This window comes from Oryzias melastigma, linkage group LG6 (genome assembly GCF_002922805.2).
Source record: "Oryzias melastigma strain HK-1 linkage group LG6, ASM292280v2, whole genome shotgun sequence".
NCBI classification, from domain to species: domain Eukaryota; kingdom Metazoa; phylum Chordata; class Actinopteri; order Beloniformes; family Adrianichthyidae; genus Oryzias; species Oryzias melastigma.
The window spans coordinates 1,625,809-1,642,420 of record NC_050517.1 but is presented as its reverse complement, the minus strand read 5'-3'; the positions used below and the strand labels follow the sequence as shown (position 1 = coordinate 1,642,420).

Here is a 16,612-nt window from a genome sequence, read left to right as displayed (position 1 = left end):
GCTGCTCTTGACATCACTAAGAAGTTCGGACTTTTCTAGAACAGAGGAACCTACAGGCTGGTCAACAGTTCTGATCCAAACCCCCAGATCTGTAGGAACGCTCCAGACCAGAGAGCATGGTTGCCATAGTAACCTGATGGGGAGGGGCTGTTCGGTCCACACGTTTCCCGTCATCTTCCTCAGCTCTGCGTTCCTTACGGTCGAACTGCAGGAAGTGATGCGCTAAACAGGAAGTGGCCGGCGGCGCTCTGATGTTTGAGTCACAGGATCCTTGAAACCTTTTATTAGTGAAACTTTTCCATCACAAAAAGATACGAGTTTTTCTGGAGAGAACCAGGAGAAAGAACACAATAAAAAAAATCCCATTTTCACTGGCGGTTCTGTCAGAACCGGTCTCTGCAGAGGTTCTGCTCAGTCCTGTGTGCTCGCCGTTTCCTCGGGTTGGCCTGCTGTCGGTTCTGTGGTGCTGGTCTCAGTTGGACCCGTCTCTGGAGGCCTGGACGCCTCCTGCTCGTCTCCCTGTACAGAGCCCTCAGAGTCGTCCGGCTCGGGGCCCTCCGGGGGGGTGGCGGGGCCCTCCGGGGGGGTCTGGGCCCCCTGCTGCTGGAGGAGGCTGAGCCGGTTGTTCAGGTCGTTCCTCTCCTTCTGCAGAGCTCTGCACAGCCGCTCCAGCAGCTCCAGCTTGCCCTGCAGGGCCTTGAAGTGGCCGTCACGCAGAGTTTTCTGAAACACAGACAGAGCTTCATGAAGCTTCATGAAGCCTCAGCGCCCCCCGGTTCAGTCCTCCTGACAGAACCCCCACCTCCTCTGCCATCTGCAGCAGCGCCTGGTTGTTGCTCTCCCATTTGGTCCTCCACTGGGTCGTCTCCTTCTCCAGCTTCTTGATCTTCTTGGTCATCTGAGGGACAATCCAAACCGTTCAGAGCTCACCACGTTACCGTAAATCAATATTGATTATGAAGGTTCAGTTTCTCTGGATGACTGCAGGAGTCAAGCTGCTTTTGAGAGGACATCGGGAAACAGAAATTCATAAGTATGTCAGCTGTGCTGCTTAAGCCTTTACAGCTGCAGACACACCACACGTGATGCTCGTGTTCACACTGGACGAGCAGGGAGGGGCTTCTCCTCCTTTTTCTATCACAGCTCTCAGCGGTCACACAAACAGTCTTAATGAAGGGCCTAACCATTAGTGCTGCCACAATCATTTGAATAGTCGACTCATCGAGTCGTTCGTGGATTGGAGGTAAAGCACAAATCTCAACTGATTTTCAAGCTCCGTTGGCGTGTTAGCACTGACACGCTAACGGCCAGATTAGCCCTACTGTGCATGTGTCAAAGACACTGGCAGACCCGGCATTAGAAAGCGTGCACAGTAGTTTGGAGATCAAATTAAATAAAGAAAAGACTAATCGTGGCGGCCCCCTCGTGCCTACACCTGAAACCTGGTTACAGAAGTGGCCGCTTGAACAAGCGTTTGAGGGCGCAGTGACCGTTAGCTTAACACCAGAGCGTTAGCACCAGTGTTAGCATTCTTTTCACTAGCATCACTCTTCAACCGGTTACATAAAGTAATTCCAGAAGATTCTGTGGTGGAGAGAAGCAGCTGTCACAGCAGCTCAAACCCACCTTCACCAGAACCGCTGATTCATGTCGGTCATGTTAACAGAGTTATCTGCATGTCGCCGTGACCTCTCCACTATTTAAGGGTTAAAATGACAGAGGAAGAAGTTGGTTCCTGCACAGCAGTGGATGCAGTTTGTTATTCAGAAACAGCTGTGCAGGTTTTATTTTAGACTTCCTTTTGATAAAGTGTTACAAAGCTGCTGCTAGAATCACGTGTTAGGACAACACGGCTGAGTTAGCATGTTAGCATGACGAAGACGGTACCACAGAGTGGGGGAGGGGTCAGCACGCTTCACTTTGGGCTGTTCTACATTCCCTTTGACACATTCTAAATCCTTCATAGTTTGTGACTTTTATCAGGCGTTGGCTGCCGCTACACAACTGTTCTGTAGCTGCGCCTGCAGGGTTCACAAAGATGGAACAGCTTCACCTGAAACTGCAGAAAACTACAGAGCCTCAGGGCTTCTTGTTCCTCTAACAGCCTCCACCCGTTACCATGGAGACGATGATGACGACCAGTAAATGATTCATGCTAATTTAAGCTAGCTTCAAAAAGTGAAATTAAATCCATCTGTTGGGGCGGGGCATCAACTGGATGAAAATGTGGGAGGAGCTAACCAGTTTGATGTGTGATAAAAATGAGATTTTTTAAGAGAAACTGAACCCAATCGGGAAGGATTTGTCCAAAACAGCAAACATTTAGCGCGTTTTTAACACTTCCTTCATTTCACGTTTCTTCAAACATTTTCCTGATCTAGTTAAATGAGGTCAAAGTCTCATGACTTCCTGCAGATCAGCTCCTGGACTCACCTTCTCCATCTCTTGTCTGAAGGTGGAAAAGACTTCGTTGCTTTTGGCCAGAGTGCTCTGAAACTCCTCAAACTTGTCCATGTAGAGCGACAGCTGAGGGGAGGAGCAGGAGGAGGAGTTAGAGGCTCTGGGATGACCAGCACAAGGCCAAAGGTGTACCCGCTCACCTGCTGCTTCAGCTGAGCCTCCTGCTCCTTCATCATCTCACACTTGCGTCTGGACTCGGTGGCGTCCTTCAGCAGCTGCAGAGGAGCAGACAGTCAGAGAGCGGCTGTAGCTGCAGGGAACTGATACAGAAGGGGGCGCTCTTACAAACTCTCTCTCCCGCTGCTGCTTGTCCTCCACCTCCTTCATCATCTCCGTGATTCTCTGCAGCTTGGCGTCCATCAGCTGCTGCTGCAGCTCCTTGTGCTTGAACACTTTGTCTATATGCTGAAGGAGAAAGGCGGCGTCAGGAGGCGGAGCTAAGTGAAACTGCCTGCAGCTACAGTGAGGTTGAACAGAAAGATGGCTGAAGTTCAACAGAACAAACTAAAGCTGGACGACTTCCTGTTTGTGAACAGCCCAGAGGTGGTGTAGGAGGAGCATGGGTCACAGGTCAGGAGGAGCGGCTCACCTCCTCGCGGAGCTCGTACTGCTCGATCAGCTTCTTCAGCTTCTCCGCCAGCTCCATGTTCTCCAGCCTCAGCTTGGCGTTGTGGGAGCTGTGCTGCTCCATCTGCACCTCGATGTCTCCCAGGGTCTTCTGGAAGTGCAGCATGGCCTCCTTCCTCTGCTCCTCGTACTCTCTGGACCTCTGAGCGTTTTCCTCCTGCGGGGAACGCGGAGCGTCACCACGGTTTTCTCCACCCACACAGGTGTGGGCGTGGCCTCCAGGGCCACGTTCCTGCTCGTTTTCAGGCAGGAATGTGGCCCCTCCCCCAGCCTAACGGCAGCATGAGGCGTTCAAATGCAGTGGGACTGTTGGGCGCCCACCTTCAGGTTCTTGTTGTGTCTCTGCAGCTCCCTGCAGAGGCTCTCCAGCTTGCTCCGGGCCAGGATGGCCTTGCTGTGCTCCCCCTGCAGGTGGACCTTCTCCTTCACGATCTGGGACTGCTTCTTCTGCAGGGCCTTCAGCTGCTTCTGCATGGAGCGGCTCTCCTCCAGCTGAAAGCACACAGCATGTCCTTCACTGAAACCCAGAACCCAGGCGGGAGGAGAGACTCGGAGGGAGGAGGAGCCTCACCGAGTCGGCGTACTTCTTGCACAGAGCGGCGAGTTTCTCCTCAGGAGTGGCCAGAGAGTTGAGGGCTTGCATCAGAAGAACCACCTCCTTCCCTGAGATGAAGAGCAAGTTCTCCATGACTACATCTCCCAGCATTCTCTGCTTCCTGCTGCAGTCTGAACGGTTCAGTGATGGACCCCGCCAGGTGCGGTGGACTCACCGAAGGCCTTGTCCTCCCCGGTCTTGGCGTTCCCTCCAGGTTCCAGCTCCGCCTCCCCCAGGTCACTGGGACTGTCTTCTCTGCCGGGAGTCTCCCCCCTCTCCTCCTCAGAGCAGCACATGGCCAGATGAAAGCCGGACACCTCCTCCTGTCAGCACGAGAGAACGCCCCCCCTCAGCAAACTTCAGAGAGGAGCTCTGAACTCCTCCCTGACGCCACGCTGGAGTTCACAGGAAACGGCTGATTTATGCTGCGCAGGTTTAAGCTAAACGTCCTTAGGAGCTACGTAGCAGTTAGCGATGGGTTAGCAGTTAGCGATGGGTTAGCTGTTAGCTGTCGTTAGCGCGCTAACTTAACTGTCGCTAACGGTTCAGCTTTAGTTAACAGTCTTAGTCAGCAGTGAGTTAACTTTAATTAGAAGTAAGTTCGCTTTAGCTAGCAGTTGCTTAACTTATGTCAGTATTTAGTTAACTTTTCTTAGTTTAGCTTAATTTAGTGGTTAGTTAACATTAGTTAGAAATTATTTAGCTTAGTTGGTGGTTAGTCAATCCTAATTTGTTTCAGTGGTTAGTTTACTTTAGCACACTGTTATTTAACTTTAGTTAGTTTTCAGATGCGAATAGTAATTAGTTTTAAGCGGTAAATGTTGAATACTTGTAACACTTTTCTACCTTCCTTGAAGGCCCAAAGCGCTTCAGTCACACACTGATGGCGTGAAGCTTTTAGTCAACAGTTAGTTTATATTAGTTAGCAGTTATTTAGCTTGCGTTAATGTTTTTCAGTGGTTAGTTAGTGATTGTCGTTTGACATAAGATGAGTATTTTTCATGTTTATTTTAGCTTTTCTTCTGTGATCAATGTCTAAAGACATTTTAATCAATTCTAGCTCGGTCGGTGATGGACGTCGCAGGTTTCAGGCTACATGGGTGAAAGAATCAGAACTTAAGCTCCAGAGATCATCTGCCTCAAAAGGTCTAAACTTTGAGAACTTCAGTCCAGATGAACCTTCAGAAACCTCTGCTGCTCTGGAACCATCCTGGCTGAAGGAGAGTCTTCACAGATTCAGGAAACGCCACAAACGAGTCCAGGTGACCGAAGGGGTCACACTGGAACTCTCCCCTTCTACAGAACCTCTCCATGGGAGCTCCTCCTGCTCCTTCACGCCACCATAACTGTTGGAGAGAAACACGGCAGGGCGGATCCAGAGAACCTGGAAAGACACCTGGAAGGAACAGAGAGATCACCTGACAGGGACTGTCCAGGTCAGCTGGAGAATGGCGGCCTGCACCCATGCCTCTGCTCTCCAGATCGATTCCACAAACTCCTGCTGGCTCCATTAGGACTTCACCAGAGCTGCAGACAGACACGCCGGTTCAGGTGAGACGCCGCGGCGGAGCACAGAGGGAACTCCGTCAGCACGCTTCGCTCCACAACCAGACCGCGGCAACCTTAGACCTTCCAGAGCGCAGAACCCATGACGGCGTTCCATTCCCTGAGGAACACTTCTTCCAGACCTCCAGCTCCACCAGACCTGGTGGTCAGCCCAACCTGCTCTGGACCTCACTCACCTGAGGCCGGAAGCTCGTGATGACGCTCATGAACACCAGGAATCCAGAGCTGCTCTGCGGTCACGTGATCAGCTGCTGTGACGCTCAGATTTACGAACAGCGTGTTTACAGGTGAGAGCCTCACCTGTTGGCCAGTTTATCAGGTACCCAGGTGAGTCACGCACAGACCCGCCGCGAGCCCGAACGGACGTGCTAGTTTACCTGCTGTGGACAGGTCACGTGTTCTTTTGGATCAACTAGTAATAATGAGGGAAACCTGCCGTGACGTCATCTCGTCTAAGTGCAGAGCCCCGCGCGCTTGGATTTCCGGGTCAGATTAGCCTTTAGCTTTCCTTCTGATTATCGTAACACCGACGCACGCGGCGCTCGCGAGCGCGAACACGCGCGTGACACCGTTTGATGAAACGCAGCTTTTGTTAGCCCGCTCGGCTAACACCATGAGGAACTTCGACAAACAACCGCGGTCTCCCGCTTACCGCGAAAACTTCGCGCTCGCGCTGGTTACGGGCCGCGTGGGAGTCAGGTGGAGTCTTCCCGCCGCAGAAACACCGACCCACACCTGCTGCCAGAGCGCCTGAAGGACTCACCTGGATGTTTTCCTCGCGGACAGACCGGAGCGGGACACGGCGGTGAAAGCAGCTCTACGTCACGTCCGGTTAGGCTTTTCAAAATAAAATCGAACCCTCAAGTTGACCTCGCTGGAATTCAGAAAAGTTAGATTTTCATCTCAGATTTTTATATAAATGTTATATTCTAGAACATGTAGGGGGGGGTCACCAACCTTTTTGAAACTGAGAGCTGCTTCATGGTCCTGAGTCATACGGAGGACTACCAGTTTGAAATAACAAATATGTTCAGTTTACCTTTAGTTATACATTACTAATAATGAATGATGATCCTACTCCGTGTAAAGATTCTCACCTTAATTATCAACAATGACAACAAGCTAGGTAACTAATATAAATATTCAGCACTTTATTAATCTCAGTAATTGTTACATTTTCAGACGATCTCTTACATTTCATGGAGAAATGTCCCATTTTCACTGTGCTGTGTTATGTTAAAGAGAAATCAATCAACATTTTTAAACAAATCTGGTCACACTTTGAACTAATGACCAAAATGTTTTAACTAATTAATGATCTTTGAACTGGAGTAGGACAGAGGTCACCTAAACCTATCTAAAGTTCATGAATCATCAACATATTTTTGAAAGGTTTTCCTTATTAAAATCTATGTAAATTCAAGTGTAATTAAAACAAATAGCCACAGAATAAAATTGAATTTTAGACGCAGCTCACGAGTTAGTTGTGTTATTTTTAAATGAGACCTGTGGGGACCTCGTGTGGTCCTCGTGTGGTCCTGATGTAGGGCTTAAGCGTTTGCTGTCAGCAGACACCATAAAGATACACCTGTAAAAAACGTTTTAGCGAAGATCAGGTGCAGTTTACCCCATACAGGTCTAAGTGACCCACATGTCTGTTCTCCTCAAACGTTTGGTAGATCGTCATAGAAATAACAGACTTACAGAAAACTCAATGACTATTTTTTTTTACCTTTATTTAACAGGATTATCCCATTGGGAGTTCTAGCCAAGATGCAGCCACAGTAATGATGGAAAATTATAGAAAAATAAACTTTTTATCTCATATCTGTAAACAGTTTCAAATTACTTTTATAATGAAAATGTGATAATTCTGTAAAATGAAAAATAAATTTTACAATAAAATAAAATGAAAATTAGAGTCTGAAATAAGAGATAAAGCCTGTTGAAACCAAATGACTGCAATATATTTTAACCTGAAAAGTTTGTTTTAAAAGGCTGTTTGTAAAAAAAACATTTACTAGTTATTAAATATTCAATCTTCTACCTCATTTATCTGAAGTGCAAATGTTAGTGAATGTTAGTAAAAACGAAGTGAAGGAGTCCAGCGTGCTCAGTCTCCACGTTCTGCTCTGAGCTGAACGGATTTATGACATTTTAGCAAATAAATTGAATTGAATTGAATTGAATGCCTTTATTGTCATTGCAGTTACAATGAAATTTCGGTTACAACTCACTTTTTCAATGTGGACATATTTATACACAGTAATAAATATATAAAATATAAGAAAGATTTCAATAAAAAAAGGGTCAATTATGTACAAGAAATGAGGTGAGGAATAAAGTGACCAGAGCAGACGAGTGTGCAAAGTCGCCTATGAATGTGCAAAGTATCAAGGGTTATGGTTGGAAGTGAGCGTTTAGTACAGCCACAGCTTTTGGGAAGAAGCTGTCTCTCAGTCTATTTGTCCTGGCCGGTACTATTTGTCCTGGCCGGTACTTTTTAGAACCACAGAAATGATCCGAATCGAAGGTCCCATCAGGATTTGTTCTGGAAAAGTGGAACATTTGGACCCTGAACGGTTGAAGCAGCTGGAAGACGGAAGGAGTGTGAAACAGCAGGTTTTCTTTCACACATGCTGAAGGATGGAGAAGATGTGAAGCGTCGACTGTTGTCAGCATGGTTCTCAGAGATCTTATGTGACATGAAGCTGCAGCCAAGACGACATTTAAGGCGGAACTCAAGAGTTTCCACCAAGGAGGATTCTTTGTTATTGGAGGAAAGGAACAACTGTGAAGGTTTCTTTTAATCTAGAAAAATTGAAGTTTTCTATAAACAATATATGTAGCAGTTGTACAAAATGTTCCCTGAAGTTCAGGCATAAATATCAAAATGTTTTATATCTCAGATTTTGTTCAAGAAAAATCCAATCAAAATCTTCTCCTGAGCTTAAAAAAAACGTTTGATTTTAGAATTAAGTTTCTGCGATTCTCACTCAAAGTCGTCTTGTATTAAATATTTGAGTGCTTTGTAATGCAAATAAACCTTTTTTGGATTTAAAATGAAATTTATCCCAAGAAAAGAAGATAATTGAAAAAGGTTATATTAAAATTCAGGTTGGAAGGTTCAAATACAGAATCTAAAGAAAGAAACTCTTCTTTCCCTTCAGCTCCGTTTTTCTCCGATCTTCAACCAGGAAGTCTAGGCTCCTCCCACCAATGAGCGCGCGCCTCTGTCCCGGGAACAGCGTTTGATTGGCTGACTCCAGCAGACTCTGTGGCTTCCACCGCTGATTGGCTGGGCAGGGAGCCACATCCCGGGACCCGCCCCCTCCTGGGAGGAGGACATATCTTCTTCTTCCAGAGGAAAATCGGCAGAATCGAACCCGCGGCAAAAAACCCGCCCGGAGAACGGCTCGACGCGGGCCTCCGCCGGTCTGACGGGACGGTCCAGCTCCGCTTCGGCTCAGGTTGGTGCTCCCTGCTTCCGCTGGTCCGGCCGCCGTCAGGCGGTCTCTGAGGAGCCCGACCGATGATCCCGACGCTGGAGCCGGAGCGCACGGGGGGGTCAGAGGTTACGGTCAGGTGGCGCCTCGCGGCTCCAGCCTTTGCTGGCTCTGATTATGGACTGATCATCATTTCGGGTGAAGGTTGGGGGGTTCCGGCGCCCCCCTCCGGGACACGTGGGAGGAGCAGCGGGCCTGCGCAGGGCCGCTGCTCACATCCCCGCGGCCCCGGGCAGCCCCCAGCAGGGGGCCCCGATCCTCCTCCTGACGGGGACTCCTCACTGCAAAACCAGAGCTGAACGCTGATGGACACGTCCTCAAAATACTTAGTCAACAGTTTGTATCTTATTCTGAAATCCAGAGATTTGAATCTAAATGTGGTTCTGCTCTGACCAAACTATCTTGATGTTCTTGAACGCAGTCAGACTCACTGACTGTTTAGGAGAACTGGACAGAGTGACCCCCCCCCTCCCCCCCACTGGCTCTGACACAGTTTAACATCATCTTGATGATCCTGATTAATTCGAATGATCATTTTTTATCGCAAGTTATAAACGGGCCAATCAGATGCCTCAATATGAGTAGGTGGAGCCTGCTGGCCCCACCTCCAATGCTTACGTTTGACAAAGGCTGTGTCTGAATTCCTTCACCGTCCATCATGTTGTAGAGCTGTCCGAATCTACCATTCTAAAATCCAGCGTCCTAGAAAATTCCCAGAATTCTCTGTGAAAGACCAGTGTGCATCAATGCTCACTAGAATAGCAAATAGAGACCACAATGCATTGCAATTGAACAATTCTGGCAAAAAAAAGCATTTAAAAGTATTTTTTAAATCCATCTTTTCATCCTCAGAACAGTCGATTTATAAACAGACGTGGTCAAATGTTCGTATTGATTAGATTTATAAACAGACGTGGTCAAATGTTCGTATTGATTAGATTTATAAACAGACGTGGTCAAATGTTCGTATTGATTAGATTTTTGTTTGGGAAATTGATGACGTCACATTCGCTGTTTAAAAAAGACAGTAGTGAGCATGGTGTTACTACTTATACTTCAGACACTCCTACCACGGCCACACTATGGTAGGGGCGTGGCCTCCAAGCTCACTCCTGATTGGCCATAGTGGTTGCCATAGAAACGTCCAGTCAGACCGACTGGCGGTGTTGCAGATGTGGACCACTTCATTTGCTGGATCTGGAGGTAAAGCGTTCTCTTTGGGTGCCGTCAGAAACCAGGGGGCGCAATGAGCTGAATCCAGTCTGGGTCCTGAAGACCCTCAAGTCCGGGTCTCCCTGTGCCGGTCACGGGCCTGAATAACATCCAGGGTCGTGACAGGAAGTGCAGCCGACGTGAAGCTGTCTGCCAGACCACCTGTGGGAATGGCTGACAGCTGATTGGCTGTGACGACCTCTGAAGGGTTATGCTGAAAGGTGACCAGACCTGATGCAGCTGATGGTCAGACTTCTTCATGTCGGCCGTATTGGGAGAGTTTACCTGTTGGCAGTCCCTACCGGGGTCACGGCTCCCGCCCCCCAGACAAAGGGAGCTGGTGCTGCGGTGCTCCTACAGGAGCCTCCTCCGGCCTCCTTCCTCGGCTGTTCCGGTCGGCTATCTTTAGCTGCAGGAGCCGGTAATTATGGCCGCAGTCGTTTGGCAGCGGCGCTCAGAGGGACGACCGTGGAGCCGGACGTCTGGGGCGGTTCCTGTCGGCAGCAGCAGCTGCTGCAGTCCATCTGCTCTCCAGATGTGGAGGGAGGGGGGCAGAGCCCCCAGCTTTCAGCTTTTGTCCGACTGACCTTTAGAAACAGCGATTGGGGGGGGGGGGGTTAAAGCTTTAACTCTAGACGTTTGTCTGTGAGCGACACCTTCAGATCTGATCAGAGAATCCAGAGGAACAAACCTCTGAATGCCCCCCCAGGTCCTCTGTTAATGTGGGGGGGCCTAAACGTGGACGATGGCCTCCCCCTCTGACCCCGCCCTGCAGGAAAACCTTTAAACAAACAGAACTGCAGGGGATTTAACAGTTTCAGAAATCGTCTGTCTTTAAATGTTCACATAAAGTTTTATTTAAAAAAAGTTTCCATTAACCCTAACCCTTTTTATTAAACTGGAATCAAACTGACTTTAAAGTTGTGTTTCTGACCCAGAGCGGCGCCATTCGCTGCTTTAGTAATGACATTCATGCAGACCTGATCCAACAGGAAGGGGGCGTGGCTACAGTGGTGCTGCCCCCTACTGGAGAAAAATGAAATCATACTTTACATGAGATTCAGACCGGAAAATCTGCCGGTCCAGATCCAGTCCAGACTGTCGTCATCCGGACATTTCTGTTCAAAGCTTGTAAACAAAACCATGTGACCAAAGATGTCTTCCCTCATTGGCCAGGAATTATGAAACAAAAGTATCGATAGAAAGGACGATGGAAGTCCTGCGCTCAACAGTCCTGGTCACGCATCAGCATCAGGTTCAACACTTTACTGCTGTGCTGGTATGGCGGCGGCGTGCTAACACTCGCCTCGCTGCAGCTGCCGTCTGGATCAAAGGGACAGGAAGTAGCAGCCATGGTGAATCTGGCGGGAAATATTATTTTAAACAAAAAGGTAAATCGTTTACGTCAGATTCTGGTTGTGTCCAAGTACAAAGTCTGTCTCACGTTACTGAAACCGAAGCGGCGACTGAAGCAGCGACCGAAGCCACGACCGAAGCGGCGCCCAAAGCCGCGACCGAAGCCGCGACCGAAGCCGCGACCGAAGCCACGACCGAAGCCACGACCGAAGCCGCCACCGAAGCCGCCACCGAAGCCGCGATCCTCACAAGGTTTCCTCTCACACAGACCAGCGGCGGCGTGCTCCGGTGACGGAGCAGAACCACAAAACAAGCCAGAACTCTGTCTGTATTCTGAACTGCTGTGGAAACATTCATTCAGAAGTCCCGGAACAAAGATCCATCAGAACCGGACTTTCTCTTCTTTCATGAAGTTCATGGATGAGCAGAACAGTCGTTACTCAACTAAACACATTTAGCATTCATCATTTCATGGGACGCTTCAAATACTTGACTGATATTATCATATTTACCGACGTACTTTATCCAAAAAATAAAACTACTTTGCTGAGTTACATATTACTTTTAGGATGAAGAAACTGATATACTAACTAAATTGATGTAATGAGCAACTATAACCAATAACTTTTTAAAAGTAAGATATCAAACAGCTATCGCTCTCTCCGGGGAGGAAATAGGACCGCACTGATGAGTTCATTTTTCTTCTTTGTCCACAAAGTTGCCGTCAAACTAACACAAATAAATAACTTAAATACAGATTTTGATTCAAAAAGTTTCATGAACATTAAAGGAAAACACGAACCCTGTTGACCGCATTCACCAAAAACAGAAAGAGAAAACCTCTTCATACAGCTTCAAGTCCATTATATGTCACATGACAATGTGAACGCTGCATTTGACCCCTCCCCTGGGGGAGGGGTGAGCTGCAAACACAGCTGCGCTCAGAAACCACTTGGAGATTTAACCCCCCAATCCAACCCCAACTGAGTCTTTGGTCTGAGGGTTAGGGTCTGACTCGGCTGGGATTTGAACTCACAATATTCCAGTTTCAGGGCGGACACTCCTCCACAGCGCCACTGAGCTGGTCTGAGCTTCTTACCCGTTAAAACGTCTTTTCTTCTCAGTCTTTTATGTCATTTGTGTCTTAACTCTCCATCTTCTCTTGGTCTCTTTTTGTGGAGTTACAACAAACGTTCAACACAGTCTAGCAAAGGCTCCGCCCCTCAGAAATAAACAAAAATAAAATACATAAATAAGTAAAACAGGACTGAAACAAACAGATTAAGAACAAATGCTGACGCTCTTGTAGTGGCAGTGAATCGACCTGCTGTGTGTGTCTGTTTTGTGTGTTTGTGTGTGTGTGTGTGTGGGGGGGGGGGGTGTTTGTGTGTGAGTGACTCAGGAATGTTCTGTGTAATTTACTGCACACACCCCCCTCCCCCGCCCCCCAATAACACCTGAGGCCTCCTGGGACATGAAGTTTGATGGCTCCGCCTAGTGTTCCACCTAGTCATAAAATCCCAGCCTGCTTGAGGGGGTGGGGGGTCGATGGCAGTGGTTGGTGGGCGGAGTCTTCCTGAGCAAACACGATTGAGGCGCCTGTTAGCTCTGCAAACATCCCGGTAGCAGCTGCAGGTCATGTTAGCATGATTAGCTTCACTGGGTTGTTGTTACTGACTTTCTCCTTCTTTTAGCTGATCTTAGTTTAGCTAACCCATCAGTTCAAAGAGGATTTGTTAGCATTTAGCCCGTTAGCATCTACAGAGAGCTCCCAGTGATTTTACCAGTGTTCTCCCTCAGAAGTCGTGGAGGTTCTGGCATGTTTGCTGAGAGAGACTGCGTCCAAAAACATCTGGAAATCCCACTGTGGGATTCTCGTTGGAGAATAGAACATCCTCTGAACCCAGTCTGGACCCTCTGCTAGGGTTGGGCTCAGCCTGCTTTACAGAACCGAGTCCAAACAGAGCAAAGTGACCAGCAAACCCACCACCCAGTACCATCAAGTACCGACTCGGTCTGAGAACCTCACTCTGTGGTTCCGACCCAGCTTCTGATGTCTGAGGAACCCGAAGATCCAAATCCTCCAGGCTTACAGCCGACCCCCTGCACCAGGACCAAAGAGCTACCCGTTACAACAGAGACCTGGTCTGGTTCCACTAAACCAGGAGTCTGCAACCTGCAGATCCAGATCCACATGTGGCTCTTTCATCTCTCCAGGGTGGATCCTTAAACAAACATAAAATAATCATGGAGATGCTGACCCAGCATGTGGACAGAGTCAGCAGCTCCTCCTAAACAAAACTACCTAAAGAAAACAAATAAACAAAGCCCACAAACTAAGACTACCAAGACCCAAACTAAAATAACAAAACCCAGCAGTGTGAGACTGCTGAGGACAAAGAGGGAAAAAATAAAAATAAATACAAGAAAAATAAAATAGCATTTTTTTAAGTAAGGAGTAATTAATGATCATTTATTTGATTTTGATGAGTTAAATGTATAAATTGATGTCTGAGGTTCACATAGATGATAAACTCTGGAGGTTTTTACATCATGTTGACCTGAAGACGTCTCGTTTGATCAGCTCTACCTCCAGAATGAACAGATTTGATATGTAAAGTAAAACTTTGGTAAAAGTTTGATCTTTTATGGCACAGAGCAGCTGTTATTTTGAAAAGAAGTTATTTGAGCTTCTGTCAAAAGTAAAAAAAAGTCACATTTTTAGAGATGCTGGATTCTTTTTATATTTCTGCTTTTGTTTGTGCTAAATCCAGACATCATTCATATTTATTATTTAAAAAAAGAATGTCGTGAATGCAAATCCAAATGTCTCTAAGACTAAAGTCAGACTGAGCTGCTCCTGTGTTTGGGTCAGTAGAAAACGAGTCCAAATGGTTCTTTGACTGTTAAACGCTGCGACCCCTGATCTAAACCAACTCTGGAGGCTCAGACGGCGGTGTTTTCATGAAGCCCCTCCCTTCTCTGGCCTCTTTGTTCAGACACAAATACAGGAACTGCTTCGTGTGGTGGGGGGGGGGGTTGTTTGACCCACATGGCTGTGTCTCCAGAACCATCCGTAGAACCAGAGCCGAGTCTGATGACTCAAACAAAGCAGCGTTTGTAGTTACCATGGAAACGTCTGCTTCATCTTCTGCCGCTGCTGACTGGAGAGAGGCGGGGGGGGTTGAAGCTCGTGGTGGGGGAGGGGTTCCTGTCTGCAGGAACTTTCAGACCTCAGAGCCAGAACCTCACATGTTGACGTCCATTTCCTGGAGACTCGTTCCCGCCGCTCCTCAGGAACTCCCCCGCTGGGGGGGTGGGGGGTGGGCAGGAGCTGGAGCGTGTGAAGGACCTCCATGTCTGCTCTGCTCTCCTCCATGTGTTGGAGATCTGGGTTTACATGGTAACAACAGAAGAGGATGACCTTCACTCAGGTTGAAGCTCCAACCTTACCTGGTTCTGCTATGTAAAGCTAAAGACTCTAGAAACCCAGAGCAGGAAGGAAGACGGTCCTCTGTCAAGATTGTATTTACGTTTGGATCAATAAAGTTTTTCCTGACCAAATTCCTCAGAATAAATGAAGATCAGACTTTGGACCTCCCGATGTCCTCCAAATGTTGTTTTCCTGACGTTGTCCTCTGGGGCCGTTCCAAGAAGCAGGTTGGTTGGAACTCTGAGTTCGTGAACTCCAAATTCAGTAAAACTCTGAGTTTTCAGTTCCAGAAAGAGGGATAACTCAAACCCGGGAAAGTGGGTGAAACCAAGCCCGTTCCAAGAAGCGGGTTAAGCTGAACTCAGAATCAATCACTATGGTAACTGAGTCTGTGAACGAAACCTGGTCGGTAGCAGGTTTTCTTCAGGAAACTTAGAGTTCTCTGAGGTCTCCGCCCCTTTTTAAAGTGAAAGATGTTCAAATATGAGTTCCTCATTAACATTTAGAGAACATTCACATTAGAGACGTCACGTTTCCACCACTCAGAAACCAGAATGACATGTTCATTCATAGAGGATCACGTAGAGAGGAGGCTGATTAATCCAGAGGAAATGTTATTTACGTCGGTAGAGGATTTGGAGGACACGAGTCGACTGACTGCAGTTTCCTGATTCATTTTTATTTCAGCGATATTATAAATAGTGAGTTTTTCCAGGGACTGGCTATTAAAAAATACAGTTTTCTTTTCCGTATTTTAAACCATCAACAATATAAACTATTGAATGTCAAACACCGGGGAAGGCTGTCAACTCATCTACCGTCCAGCACTTGTGTCAAACATTAGCTCAGTTGTCACCAACGCTGCTTCTCACTGTGGAGTTTGTGAGTTCGATTCCTGGTTATGGAAATTATTTTTATGCTTAAAAAAGAATTCGGCGAATATTTTTTAAGTCTTGAGAATTAAAATTAAATAAATACTTTTTTAACATATGCAGCTACAGTTTCTTTTTTAGCGTGCAGTGATATCTGTGTGTGTAGGTGGGGGTGGGGTTACCAAAACTGGTCATTCATACGATTACGGAGATTACTGATTAAATTAGTAACAGATCAAAAACCATTCCTTACTCAACAAGAGACAAAATAACCTTCCTGACATTATTTATTCATTATTAGAAATGATTCAAATAACTGCAGATATTTTCTCTCTGTTCTACCGCTGCAGCTGTGTTGCTTTTCTTGCAGAAAATGTTCTCCTATAGTCACATTTGCTTGAAGGAACTTATCAATTTCCGTCGCCGGAAGTACTAAACTCAGCTGTTTGTCCCCGTTGCCATGGTGATTGTGCTGTCTTTGCTCCATTGATCAGGGCTTTTTATGGTCGCGACGCTCACACCTGATTCTGGTTCTGACAACTTCAAGTTGATTGAATCAAACATTTTCAGCTGTTCTGGAACCGAAAACCCTGAGTTTGAGAATTTTGAGTCCAGTGACTCTAAGTTCAGGTTCGAACTCTAAATTTGTTGAACCTGCTTCTTGGAACGGGCCCCTGGTTGTTGTCCTCTGGATGTTGACGTTCGGATCTTGTCCTCCTGATCTTGTCCTCCCGATGTTGTAGTCCAGATGTTGTATTCCTGACATTATCTTCCGGACATTTTCCTTTCAATGTTTTCTTCTGGACGTTGTCCTCCCGATGTTGACCTCCGTATGTCATACTCCCAATATTGACTTACCGATTTTGACCTCCAGATGTTGTCCTCCAGGATGTTGTCCTCTAGATCAGGGGTCTCAAGCTCAAATCAGCCGGGGGCCGCTGGAGACAGAATCTAGTTGAGGCCGGGCCGCATCAGGATTTTCACA

General features: G+C 47.2%; 2 protein-coding genes across 2 annotated transcripts in view; one reads left to right on the top strand and one right to left on the bottom strand.

Annotated features, from left to right (window-relative positions):
- Nucleotides 1–267: 267 nt before the first annotated feature.
- txlng (taxilin gamma) lies at nt 268–6,124 on the bottom strand. The gene is made up of 11 exons (XM_024282735.2): nt 6,012–6,124; nt 5,101–5,209; nt 3,858–4,005; nt 3,659–3,750; nt 3,409–3,579; nt 3,050–3,244; nt 2,746–2,865; nt 2,601–2,675; nt 2,434–2,526; nt 803–898; nt 268–723 (listed from the first exon to the last, which is right to left on the bottom strand). Exons 2-11 carry the CDS (start codon nt 5,191–5,193, stop codon nt 412–414), a joined length of 1,395 nt encoding a protein of 464 aa, XP_024138503.1. The 5' UTR covers nt 5,194–5,209; nt 6,012–6,124; the 3' UTR covers nt 268–411.
- ccdc102a (coiled-coil domain containing 102A) overlaps nt 5,397–16,612 on the top strand; it is a 20,470-nt gene continuing 9,254 nt past the window's right edge. Inside the window, exons 1-2 of the mRNA XM_024282734.2 lie at nt 5,397–5,535; nt 8,419–8,718. The gene's annotated coding sequence lies outside the window, so the exon portion shown is untranslated. The remainder of the gene's footprint in view (nt 5,536–8,418; nt 8,719–16,612) is intronic.

Coding starts and splice junctions, on each gene's coding strand:
- txlng (XM_024282735.2), bottom strand. CDS start 5,193: ATGGAGCCAGCAGGAGTTTGTGGAATCGATCTGGAGAGCAGAGGCATG. Junction 3,245..3,408: donor GACACAACAAGAACCTGAAG/GTGGGCGCCCAA, acceptor CGTTCCCCGCAG/GAGGAAAACGCTCAGAGGTC. Junction 2,676..2,745: donor AGCAGCGGGAGAGAGAGTTT/GTAAGAGCGCCC, acceptor GCTCCTCTGCAG/CTGCTGAAGGACGCCACCGA.